The sequence below is a fragment of the Cydia pomonella genome, chromosome 9, assembly GCF_033807575.1.
Source record: "Cydia pomonella isolate Wapato2018A chromosome 9, ilCydPomo1, whole genome shotgun sequence".
Taxonomy (NCBI): domain Eukaryota; kingdom Metazoa; phylum Arthropoda; class Insecta; order Lepidoptera; family Tortricidae; genus Cydia; species Cydia pomonella.
In genome coordinates, this window is record NC_084711.1 from 14,993,785 (window position 1) to 15,007,444 (window position 13,660).

General features: G+C 35.9%; 1 protein-coding gene across 2 annotated transcripts in view; it reads right to left on the bottom strand.

Moving 5' to 3' along the window:
* LOC133521460 (ecdysone receptor) overlaps positions 1–13,660 on the bottom strand; it is a 378,815-nt gene that overhangs the window by 143,487 nt on the left and 221,668 nt on the right. For both annotated transcript variants that reach the window (XM_061856429.1, XM_061856430.1), the window contains one exon: positions 12,493–12,768. In XM_061856429.1, the coding sequence (XP_061712413.1) occupies positions 12,493–12,712 (220 nt within the window). In that variant the 5' untranslated portion in view covers positions 12,713–12,768. The remainder of the gene's footprint in view (positions 1–12,492; positions 12,769–13,660) is intronic.

Genomic DNA, 13,660 nt, shown 5'->3' on the forward strand with positions numbered 1-13,660 from the left:
CCTATTTCATATAGAACGGTCACGCTCCACCCCGCACTGTATTTGCCTCACCCCGTGGCAGCGGATTGTCTACAGATTGAGAGATTCTCAGTGTTTCATTACTTTTAGAAATTACACCAACGGTGCTTCCATACAATCGAAGTTAGCATCTCATTTTAAAATAAAAAGCGGCCAAGTGCGAGTCGGACTCGCGCATGAAGGGTTCCGTACCATTTATGCCGTATTAAAAAAAATCTACTTACTAGATCTCGTTCAACATTTTACCACTTAGGACACACATTTTACCACTTTGGAAGTGTCTCTCGCGCAAACAATTCAGTTTAGAAAAAAAAATGATATTATAAACCTCAATATCATTTTTGAAGACCTATCCGTAGATACCCCACACGTATGGGTTTGATGAAAAAAAAAATTATTTTTTATTTTATGACTTATTAAAAAAACTACTTACTAGATCTCGTTCAAACCAATTTTCGGTGGAAGCTTGGGGGGGGGGGGGGACACATTTTTTCACTTTGGAAGTGTCTCTCGCGCAAACTATTCAGTTTAGAAAAAAATTATATTAGAAACCTAAATATCATTTTTGAAGACCTATCCCTAGATACCCCACACGTATGGGTTTGATTAAAAAAAAATTGTTTTTTAATTTTTATGACGTATTAAAAAAAAAAACTACTTACTAGATCTCGTTCGAGCCAATTTTCGGTGGAAGTTTGCACGGCAATGTATATCATATATTTTTTTTAGATTTTTCATTCTGTTATTTTAGAAGTTACGGGGGGGGGGGGGGGGGGGGGACACTTTTTACCACTTTGGAAGTGTCTCTCGCGCAAACTATTCAGTTTAGAAAAAAATTATATTAGAAACCTCAATATCATTTTTAAAGACCTATCCATAGATACCCCACACGTATGGGTTTGATGAAAAAAGATTTTTTGAGTTTCAGTTCTAAGTATGGGGAACCCCCAAAATTTATTGTTTTTTTTTTCTATTTTTGTGTAAACATCATAATGCGGTTCATAGGATACATCTACTTACCAAGTTTGAACAGTATAGCTTTTATAGTTACGGAAAAAAGTGGCTGTGACAGAATCGGACAGACAGACGGACATGACGAATCTATAAGGGTTCCGTTTTTTGCCATTTGGCTACGGAACCCTAAAAAAGAAGTCTGCCTTGCATCGCAAATGCAGTAATCAGTGTAATCACATTGGAAAACTCATGCAATTGGGTACTTGACACATGTTGAATATTATATCCAAATTTAGCTAAATGGATAGAAAATGGGCCATTCATTATAAAAAAAAGTGGAATTTAAAGACATATTGGGATTATAAAAAAACAAGGCTTCAAAGGCTTATTTTTTTTTAACTTTCACATATAATACAGAAAATTATACCATTCGATTCCTTAAATAAATTGTATAACAACTATACATAAACGCAATATTTCACGGTCTAAATAACAATTTTCTCGATCTTCCATACATTTTGTATGTAATGTAAATGTAAAATGTAAAGTAATGTGACGTCACACTACATTATAATTTTCTTAGAGGCGTTTCAATCGTCGAGTGCGAGCGCCAGATTTTAACTCTCATTTCTGACCTTTGTGTTGCTTAAATGCCATGAGTCCTATATAATAGACATTTGATCCTCAGGAAAATCAAGATCGATTGACATTATTTGCAAAAAACTGTCAAGTAGCCAATTGTGTATCTTGTACCGAGGCCTTTATTTAAAAAAAAAACATGCAAGTAGATACTGCATTTGCAATAAGCACTTTATTATTTAAAAAAAAAATAAGTCGGGCAGAAGTTTTGTATGTGTAACGTCTACTCGCTCTAATTTCCTTGTATTACGATATTTGGCAACGATAACGTATAATATACTTTACTTGAATGTTTATGTCAAATTTCGTGTTTTTCAGAATGTTGTTTTAAATTGACAGTAACTTGGTTGGTGTGACGGCGGCTAGGTTCGTGTGATAGGCTTACCCGTCTCTTATGCTTACGCTCCGTGGGTCGAAGGCCAAAGTGCCCCAACATAATATATGTACCCATATCGCCATCCCAGCTGTATAGAAATAAGTTTTTGGCAAAAAATTCATTTTTGGTACAAGTTTTTATCGCTGACTAAGACAGACAATTCTAAGAACCCCAAACACAATTAGGTTGCGTTGTTTTATCACAGAGTTCCTGTTGCTACCTCCTGTCATCCATCATCAGATCATCTCGATGGTACCATAATATTGCATTGTCACCCGACTTACATATGTATGCAAATTTTTAGCTTCATTGGAAACCGAGAAGTGGGTCAAATATAACTTGCAAGATTTGATTACCGACCGATAGACAGACAACGGGACAGGTGAAACTAAATAAAAGCTTGTAAAATGGATACTTCGTGACTGTACCTACATTGCATGTCCACCAGTGGCTATAGCGTGTGAGTAGGTATAGTCCATAGCACAGTTTTTCTCGGGATTTGTAATAAATGGCAGATAGTTGAATACGTAATTCAATGAATATAATAATTAAATAGGTAATATAATAGGCAGATACAGAATGAAATAGGTAATTGAATAGGAATGGGTTATTAAGCTCTAGAGACTACTTAAATCAATTGAAGTAAATGATGATTGTTTGATATTAATGTAAAAAAATTGCATTAAGTAGATAAAATAAGATAAGAGATAAGATAGTTTATTATTCAAGTAGGCATACAATGCGCTTATGAACGTCAAATAAAGCTACACCGGCTCTAACCCTACACCTCTGACCCGAGAAGATTAAAATCCCCCCTCATTGGAGAAGGATATCCCAATATGGACCGGCAAGAAACTCGGCGGGACACATCTTTTCAAAACATTACATCTTATAATTAACATGCAATAAATAAGAAAAAAAATACAACTTAGATTAATAATAATAATTCAGCCTATATACGTCACACTGCTGGGCACAGGCCTCCTCTCATGCGTGAGAGGGCTCGGGCTATAGTCCCCACGCTAGCCCAATGCGGATTGGAGACTTCACATACACCTTTGAATTTCTTCGCAGATTTCGCATTTATAGAAATTTGATAAAAAAATATACGAGTATATAATGTCATATCAAATCATACAAATACGTAGCTCTTTCAGAAAACTATAGCTATACCTACAAAAAATATTTGATGTGCTTTCTTACCAGATTGATTGATTTCACAGTATTTTTCTTTAAGAGGGAAGTAGCTTTGCTATCCTATCCGAACGTACATTTATGATGAAATTTCCATTTTGGGAGAAAACGGTTTCCATTAACTTAATCTTACTATTACCTACATATAATGGACAAGTTATAATTAGATGTCTTCAAGAAAATCTACAATATTTTGGTATTTTAATATAATTCTCTAGAACCATCGACCAACAATGCGGAGATTATTCTTTATAGCAATTATTCAAACCTGTCACACGGTTTAATACCCGCGATAAATTGCTCGACTAATTAATAGGTTCAAAAGTCGAAACATAAATTAAGATAAAGGTGGTTGAATAATACAGAATACGGTATTTTGCGGAACGTTTAGTAAGTTAATACTACGCCGTATTGTCCGTGAGTTGTTTATGTTGCTATGTGTTTGAAATTGTCTTTTATTTATGGCTTTATTGGTTACGCGCAATTCGAACCACACACATACTTGGAAGAAAATACCGTCTGTTTTATTTAAAGTACTATTTGTATATCATACAATCGTGATTAAATAGAGAGCTTTTCAGTCGAGTACCGAGTTTAGGCCACGAAGCTTGCTGAGTTGCCTAAGTAAGGTACGAGATTGAAAAGTTTGATTATATCACTATTGTATACAATACTTTTTCTACGAGTCATCTAAATTAATAGTTTTTTTACTGTAAAACCTAAATAATCACTGAAAATTGGTAAGTATCTCGCTAGACAAAAATGTAGTACAAAAGACATAAACGCGCGACTCCGCGCGCTTTTAGTATTTCCTATGGGAGCGCGGCGGCACGTGATTGGTGATTTTTATAGTTGACCACAGGGTATCGAAATGAATCTTATATTTGAGTTGGGAGCCCATACCTACATGAAAAGTACGCAATTATAGTTTGGTATAATTGACTTGTACCGTATAGCTATTTTTCTACAAGATTTCACTCTATAATTTGACTTCCAATATATTCTTTTTACATTTTTTTTCTACATTAAAACGTAAATATTAAGTAGCAGTCCGAGCTAATCATCATTGTCCCAGTACATGACATCTTCAAACTTAAGTAATTGACAATGAAGATGACATCAGGGTGTCACGTATTGGGCGTTTACTTTATAACTAGAGCAATTTCCTCGAATAATTATGAATATCAAGCCACTTTAACAGATTCCTCTAAGGACCCTTTTTTAATAGGTTTCGACTGTTTCGAGAGAGTTCTCGACATTTCTAATGGAGCATGCAACAACAAACAGGAATCGTTAGAATCCACTTCGAGATCTGAAAGTAATGATGTATCGACGTATGAGAAGTTGAGAACCATTATCGATATCTTGTTACGTTGCAGGTTGCAGGGAATAGTAATTTAAATTCTAAAAGAACAGACTAGAATGACAAAAATGCGTCACATTTTACTCATGTAGTCATGTATGTATAATTAAATTAAATGAGTGGCGAAATAAATCGAGTTTTTTGAAGTGTGAGCCCAAGCAGTTATAGACACATTAAAATACTTCATTAAAATGTGGAGAGCGATTATTACGGTGTCAATATAATTCATGCATAGTTATTTGTATTTATGTATATGAATAATTTGCTTCTACTTAATGCCACCTAACTGCTGCCGTGTGGGGCTTTGTCTATTTTCTCAAAGATATACAATATTCAGATATTTGAAAAGCAAGATCGCCATGGTTGTTGCTTAACAAGGTGTAGTAGCATATTTCGTCCCGTCATCACTTTCCATCAGGTAAGTTGTTACAACCGTTGTTAATAATAAAAAATATAAGACATCCTTGTCGACACTGACTCTTCAGTTATCGGTATACATCTTCTAACTGTAATTATACCTCCAATAAAATACTCGTCCGCGTCACTCAAACGTCAAGTTCACTGAACAGACTCGCGTAAATATTGCAGAAATATCGGCGGAGCATAAAATGGCCAGCTTATTACATCTGCTTCGTAGGAGCCCAAAGCTATGACGCTGTAAAATAACACCACTGAAATATTTTATCGACTGAGCATAAACTTCGTGAAAGTTATAGCTATTGGAAATTGGTCTTATTCCGTGCAGGAAAGATTTTACGATGAAACAGATTGCTAAATTGCTCATTTAAAATATTGTCTTCGGTAGCTTTATTGTTCTCGTTGCTGTTATTGCTTGTAAGAAAATTCAATTGTTGCCGGAGAAATTGAAAGAATAATAATATTTCTCGATTCAGATTTTCAATTTGCCGAATATCGTGTATTAAATTATTTACTGTATATACTAACCGAATCTATTCGGACACCAGCAATTACTCACGTAATCAATATTTTTCGCACCATTCAGGCACGGCCTGCATACTAAATTACTCGTTCTTAAAATGAAATTAGAATTCTTTACATACCTATCATGATTGCGTTAAAATGGCTTGTAAGCTGCATCGTTCGTTTTTCTCATTTTCTCCCGGAGCGCGCTGGCGGCTAACGCGCGATGCAAAATTCCCAACAAGAATTAAAAAGTTCCTCAGAGTTTATCGTATCGTAGTCGTAATCTGGTAATTTATCGTACAATTAATCGATATTTGAACGGATCGCTATTTGTATTCGTCGTTAAACTTTCGCTTACCGCATTTTAAATTGAACAGATAATTAATTCGAATGCTTGATGTTGATACGAATATGGCGGCTGGCCGAGGAGAGGGGGAGTGGCATACATTAAGTTAAAAAATTTCTTCTTAAGGGTTCAGCTGGTAAGATGCATTTCTAATGAGCGTAAGACAGTTTGTCAAAATATAAATATACGATAGTGGCATTGTAGTAGGAAGCGAGTGAAGATTAGAAAACGCTGGACATAAAGTTATGATGAAATATATGCGGTGAAAACTCATACAGACCCATACACTGTATTATGATTGTATTTTTATTATATAGAATTATAAATACAGATAATTAAAATAAAAGAACTGTTTGAATATGTGCCTCCGGTAAAAACAAATACTAGATCATGCATGGCCAGATTTTATCGTGTACAGTCTTTATTTTCAAAATGGTTACCTACCACCATTGATGGTAAAGTGGATAAGAACCATAAACTAACCTGCCAAAAGACCTACTTGTAATGCCATCTGCAGTATATATATATAGTCTGGTAAACCATCTTTGTCAGTGGAAAAAGGCGTTAAATTTAAAACTTATGTGGGAGATAGATGATCCGCGCCCACTGACAGAGATGTACTAGACAGGCTATCGAGAACAAATTGTGTCCGCCATTTTCGGCGTTTGACGTCTGTCACTCAGCTAAAGAATAAGCGTACCTAGCCAGAGGCGAAACTGTTATGACAACTGTTCATTTTCTGTCTAAATACGCACTGTAAAGAATCTAGATAAAATGTATGTATTTCCTTACTGGTGCATTGAAATTGTTTTACATATGTGACGCTGACGACATTAAAATTTATAAAAAGAGACTCTTTCTATTTCACTCTCGTACGCTTATAGCATAATTATAATATAATATACTCATTGAATAAAATAAAAAAACTACAAAAAATTACGAGATAAAGAGTAATACATCATTACTGTGTATATATGCTGTAAACTATAAGGTAAGTAATCATTAGTACCTACATGTTACATCTACGAAATATAATTTTTGCGCCAAAGAAAATGGCGTACCACCGCGGGTGTTTAAAGTGACGTTTCAAAATAATTATAATGAGCTTAAAATAAGAGTTTTTTCGCAGTGAATTGTTATTATATTGCTTTTATTATGTTTCTTCATATTCTTAGAATACATTTTCATAACGCACAAAGGCATTTTTAATTTTTTTTTATTGCGTGGCACCTCGTCAGTAGTCGGAGACGTTCTAAACGCAATTAAGTGCGGGCACTTCATTGAGGTACGGAAACATTTTGTTCGAGATACCGACTCTCGTACTATACCTCAATGTCCGCGCCTTACGCTTTTTTTTAAACTTTGCCGCCTTTTTCTATTGGCAGTGCACTTTTTTAAATTTCAAGTTGGCAACACAGACCGCGGCGCTCGTGCAGAATAAATGACATCTAGTTTTTTTGCCAACGCTCTCACTGTAGAGTGAGGTCAAAGCTATCGTTCTTGCACTTTTTGTACATATTAGCAAAAAAACTGCAATAATCGACGTCGAGTATAGTCTTAACGAGTTATTAATGAGGATATTACGTCTAAATATCTGCTATGCACGCCTCAGACTAAAACACATTCGGTTGTTCTTTTTCTCAATTGATTCTTGGAACTTGGCCTCGTTTTCATTTGCCATTCCGAGGGGAATTTCCAATTAAATCTGTTCGAATGTTAGTCATCACGTGAATAGGGTGTCACCTCTATTTAAAAGCAATAAAAAAACAAACAAAACAGCAATTCTATCGTGAGACGATCGTGGTTCTAAACGATCACGGGATTCCACGGTGCTGGAACAGGTTTCTAGTTATATATTCTGAATAAAGAATATTTAAGCCTAGAAGCATAAAGCAGAACTGTTGAAATGGAAGCCATTATCATATATTTTTTTATGATACAGGAGGCAAACAAGCAGACGGTTCACCTGGTAGTAAGCGATTACCGCCGCCCATGGACACCTGCAACACCTTGTAAGTGCGTTGCCGGCATTTAAGATAGGAGAACGCTCTTTTCTTGAAGGTTCGAAGGTCGTATCGGTCCGAAAATACCGCAGGCGACAATTCATTGCACAGTTTAGCTGTGCGAGGCAGGAAGTTTCTGGAGAAACGCAAAGTTGAGGACTGCCAACCATCTAAGTGGTGAAGATGGAAATCTAATTATTTTTATTCATTTATAATCCAGTTACTTTGTCGACTTTTGTAATGGGGTTCGTTTGCGTCAAATCCGGTAGTTCTGATTTTTTGCAAACTCAATGAATAGTCCAAGTTTATTACCTCGAGCGCCGAACGCAACTTAGGTAGTCAAACAACGAAAAAAAACCTCGAAAAATACAGTTTTGTTGTAGATTTGGGTGATTATAGTAATTAGAAATACTATTATACTCTGGTACATCCAGCTTATCAGTAGAAAAAGGCAGCAATGTACCAAAAATTTAGGCACTAAGAATAGATTCCATAGAACATTTGAATGTCAGACTGACATAATAAAAATGGCATCTTCGGTTGCCAGTACTACGTTCTACGCTTTATTATTCTATGTATTCACTGAGCTTCGGCTGACGTATGGACTTTCAAATTACCTGTTTTCTCAGTGTTATTAGCCAAACGAACTCGGGCTGACCTCGCGGTTAATTTGACTCCAACTGCCAGGAAATAGAAAATCTACCAACTTGACGCAAATTATGCTCAGACTATAAATCATTTATTCCACAAGTGAATTGTGATCAGATACAGGTAACTGATATAGACTGGCTATCCTTTTAGTATTTATTTTATTTTTTTGGAATAAGGTAAGCATTTGAACACAGTCTCACTTGATGGTTAGTGCCAATGCAGTCTAGCATGGAACATGCTACACTTGTTGTTGTATGTTATACTTTTTATGATATTATTTTTTTATTATGATTTCATTCTAGGTTATTAGATGCACCGCCTAATCATTACTGTCTACCTTCTATTTCTTGAGCAACGTATGAATCCTAAGAAAAAAGAATACACGTTGTCTTAATTTTTATTTATCGAAACAAAAATGTTTTTGGAACGTTTATTTGTAGCTAAACAGGTATTAGAGTTCGTCTAAGCTAATTGTGCTCCGTGTTTGACAGAATTGAGTGTTTTTTTTTTATACTACGTCGGTGGCAAACAAGCATACGGCCCGCCTGATGGTAAGCAGTCTCCGTAGCCTATGTACGCCTGCAACTCCAGAGTTACATGCGCGTTGCCGACCCTAACAACTCTCCCTCCCCTCGTTGAGCTCTGGCAACTTTACTCACCGGCAGGAAAACAACACTATGAGTAGGGTCTAGTGTTATTTGTCTGCGGTTTTCTGTAAGGTGGAGGTACTTCCCCAGTTGGGCTCTGCTCTAGATCTGGAATGACATCCGCTGTCCTGTGCCCTACCACACTAAGCGAGATGACATTCACAATGCCCATACCTCTCTTGTGGACGTAGTTTAAGGACGTAGATGACAAGCATTCGAAGACATAGGTTTAAGAAAATAAGACATCTTCTAAATCGTCTTACGTAATAAATGAATGTGTGCAAAAAATTAAAGTAACGTTCCTAAATGACGGCTCTTAGGGCTCTTATGAGTATATAATTCTTAAGCCTATGGCTTTACAATACTATAACCAAAGGGCAAAACACCTTAGAAATAAAGAGAACTGAGACGTCGCTAATGTGATGCAATATTCAACACTTCCACAGAGATGAATTCAATTGTCTGTATTATTTTTGTCTCTGTAAGATAAACACAAACATTTTTGAACAGGTTCTTAGTCGTTCCAAATTGTCACTCTCACTATCCGCGATAGAGATAACATTTTACGAATGTGTTTCATTACGATATCTAAATCACGCAATATTAAGGTCGTTGCCCCCGGCTATCGCTTTGGACGATAACATTTACACGGAAAAAATCCGTCCTCAATATGGCTACAGATAAAATTATTAGCCAGTTTCAGTAGACCTTCCACGCTCCCCTCCAGGCGAACGTTTTAAGCTCTGTTTAGGAGAAATAACAGCATGTCGGAGCTCTTGTAAGATTGGACAAGATGCGTTAACGATAGTGTAAATATGCCGTAAATGTCCTTGGGTGTGGACGCCAAACAGAGTTCGTCTCGATAGGTCGCTACTGTAAATATTGGAACTACTTGAATTTCCCGTCGTGTTTAACTAAATATAAAAATAATGTTTTCCTACTCCTCTACTGTTATCTGTCATTTATGCATTCATTAACACGAATATAAGAACATACATAAAAGATTTCAAGAAAAGTCTATATTGTCTATTCCTCATAAAAGCTCTTGTGCTTTTATAAGCTATAATGTTACTGCGATTAATGGCTACCAACCTAACAAAACCAAAACGAATACAGTTTTAAACTAAGTGCATTGCTGCCAACGTACAAAATATTCATTTGGTTGCATAGTAAAAATAATTACTTCATAAGTCAGAAACACGCATGTGACACCCGTATTATAGCAACACCCATAGACTACGAAGACCGCTTAGCGTTGCTTGTTAGTCTCCGTAGGCTACGGTGGCCAAAATTGAGAAAAAACTGTCCAAAAAATTAATTTAGCAAGTAGCAAGTACCAGGGCCTCATGAGTTACGAGGAGGTGTCGCTGACCGGCCGGCCGCGGCCCGGGGCGGGCCGGGCGCGTATTATAACAAGGTATGCTCGCGCGTCTTGGCTATATACTTTTGCTGTAATTTGTTTACCTAAATTAAGATTTATTTTTGTTGACTCGTAGGAAAAATATTGTATGCAACGTTGTATAGGTAGGTCAAAAAATTCTCGTGGCGTATTCCTTTACAATGTTCGCCTACGCCTTCGGCTCCGGCTCACATTGTAACTCACGCCACTCGCCTTTTTTGACCCTTCTTATACAACTGTTGCATAAAATACTATAAAAAAAGATTGATTGCACAATGAACAGTAGGTAAAGTTTCAAAAGTAACAAACCTAATGAATTGTGATTTTCAATTCAAATAGCGAAAATGAAGTGGTTATATTGAAATGCCAATGAATTACCATTTTTAAAGCAAATAAAAAAATTAAGTTGTTATTTTGAAATAGCAATAAGGAATTGAATAAGAATTGGTTTCGTAAAAATGTTTTCGAGCGCAATTATCTAACGTATTTCAAGACATTTTAGCGCAACTCTTAGTTTACATTGAAGAAACAATACATGTATATATATTATAAATCTAAAATGACAAATTTAACATTAGGCACAGATAAAGACGAACAAGAGTCAGAAAGTGAATGAAAAAAGTGCTTGCTTTAGTGTTAAAAATTGACTTCTAAGCGTAATATGTAAGTATTGTTACGTGTCAGCATAGAAAGTCATAATCGTGATCTTTATAAAACTGCGCTTTTGCCACGTAATTAACATTCTGCGCTTTAGTAGCTACTGTTCTGTGATATAACCCTAGAGGATATCTTTGCTGGCATGAAACACAATAGCATGACCTTGGCTATTGTTATTTGTATCGGTTAGCAGGCTGTAGTTAAACATAACTGTGCCCCGTGGGGTGTCATTAATGAAGGCTAGGAAATGGACTATCGCAGTTTCTTTGTCAACGATATGGGACGTGTACAATAGCTGTTTATTTCTAAGCTCCCTAATGTTATGTTACTGCCTCTTTGCGGTTATCAAGGGGCAAGGAAGTAGATGCTATATTGTGCCACATTATAGGTAATTTTAGAATAAATGTATCCGACCAACCTGCTAACGTTTTATTTGGAAAGCCTTAGTCTTTGATGCTGATGTTAAAGCGCAAATATTATTTAGACCAATGAGAGCAGGGGTTTATGTAAACAAAGTATTGTATATAAATTTCAGTACCGTAGGTACCTAAATATTTATATCACCGCCCTAGTGGTGGCTGGCTGAATGTCGCGCCTTAGAAAGGTAGTACAAAGTACCTACTTCTGGTAATTTTTGATAGTCACCTTTAAATTTTTTTTAATATGCCTAATTATAAAGTTGGTTGAATACACGAATCTACACTTAGACAATGAAACGTTCTAGACATGATAATTGAAGACCGGTGATAATATAATGAGATTTTTTTTTTTTACCCACACCTACAAGTTTGTAACATTATGTAAAACTATTAAAACTACATTGTATTCCGGATTAAATTGCCAATAAATTAAATATAATAGTTTTAGTTTGACAATTTTATGAGCGTATATTATATCCGAGAAAACTATTTAGCAAAAATGCTACTGTTTGAAATATGTCATAATTTACTACCTATCATGTTTCTTACAATGTTGCCTTTCTACTATAAATTATACTCTAAGACGAGGTAATTACATAATAAAACACATACACCGGACTACAAAACCTACTATTTTTATTTTAGTACCGATATTATGTAGAAGTTCTTACGTGTATGGCATATTTATACATATTTTTACTGTTCTTTTCTATCTTTATATTTCAGGAACATCAAAAAAACTTACGTCGTACTGTCATGATTATCATCAATTCATAATCTATCCTGAACGGGTTTCGACACTTTCGACCGTGTCAATGAAGTTAATATGAGCGTCATCTTGAGCTTTCAGGTGTCCGTCGTAGCCTAATTTTGCCTTCCTTATATGTATATAATGTACTCACCTATTTTTCCATTGGGGCTGTACGGGCCGTAGCTGCCCGAGGACAGTGGGGACGAATATCCGTTGTTCGGCTGCGGCGCCGGCGACGGCGAGTTGGCACCCGCGCCGCCCGCCATCCAGTCCCGCACGTGCCCGTTTACCGCGCCGTTGTGGCTCACGCCCGGCTCGGCCTTCACCGCGCCTGGCAGCCCGCGGTACGCCACCTCGTGCTTGAGGTCCATGCCGCTGCTACCGCATGATGCGCCGGCGCCGGCCCCGCCGCCCGCACTCCACACTTCTGTAAAGAAGAGAAGTTAAATAACCTATATATTTTACCTGCAGCACCTTGGGGATAGATGGACCTAGGGAATGCAATAACCGGGCGTTTTTCATTACCGGTAATTTACCGACGCGAGGTCCCACTAACCGGTTAACCGGTAAATTACCGGTTATACGTTTATGAAATAAAATACATTGATTTTGCATTATTATTGATTGTATCCTTATTTTCGTCAGTAACCTTTGAAAGTAATCAACAGCACATTTATAGAAACATCGACAAAACAAAATAAAGAAAATAAACTATAAACATTAAACAAGATATATTTACTAATCATATTAAATAAAAATCAAACATGTATCATTTCAAAGCGAAATGAACTTGTACATTAAATAAGCAACATTAAACTTTTTTAATTCTTTAAAAATCGCAGTAATCAAAGGGTAACAAAAAAGTGACAGTCGTCATTTAAATGTCATACACGTTTGCATTTACACATCTATCAATATAATATTGTTATTAAAGTAACTAAAACCGTAATCAACATTCATTAAAATCTAGTAAATATAAGAAAAAAAAATATTTAACAGCAAGATTAGTTTCATATCATTTTAACACTAGTTACTTTAAAATTGCACTTTAAGAGGCCGTTATCGATTTAAGTCGCAAAAATGTCAAATTCATAGATTAAGCGCATGAAATTGTACACCTTTTGTTAACTATTAAAAATAACAAGTACTGGTTTCTATTAGCACGTCTTGTTATCTTTCATTATAATTTTTTTTTTTTTTAAAAACAGACTCACTTAATTAGTAATGATTTTTTTTTCTGATGGACGTTTAGGTAAACGCGCGAAAAGCAGTGATTTTGTCGATCTTATTTGTAAATTTCGTTAAGTTTGGACTGCTAA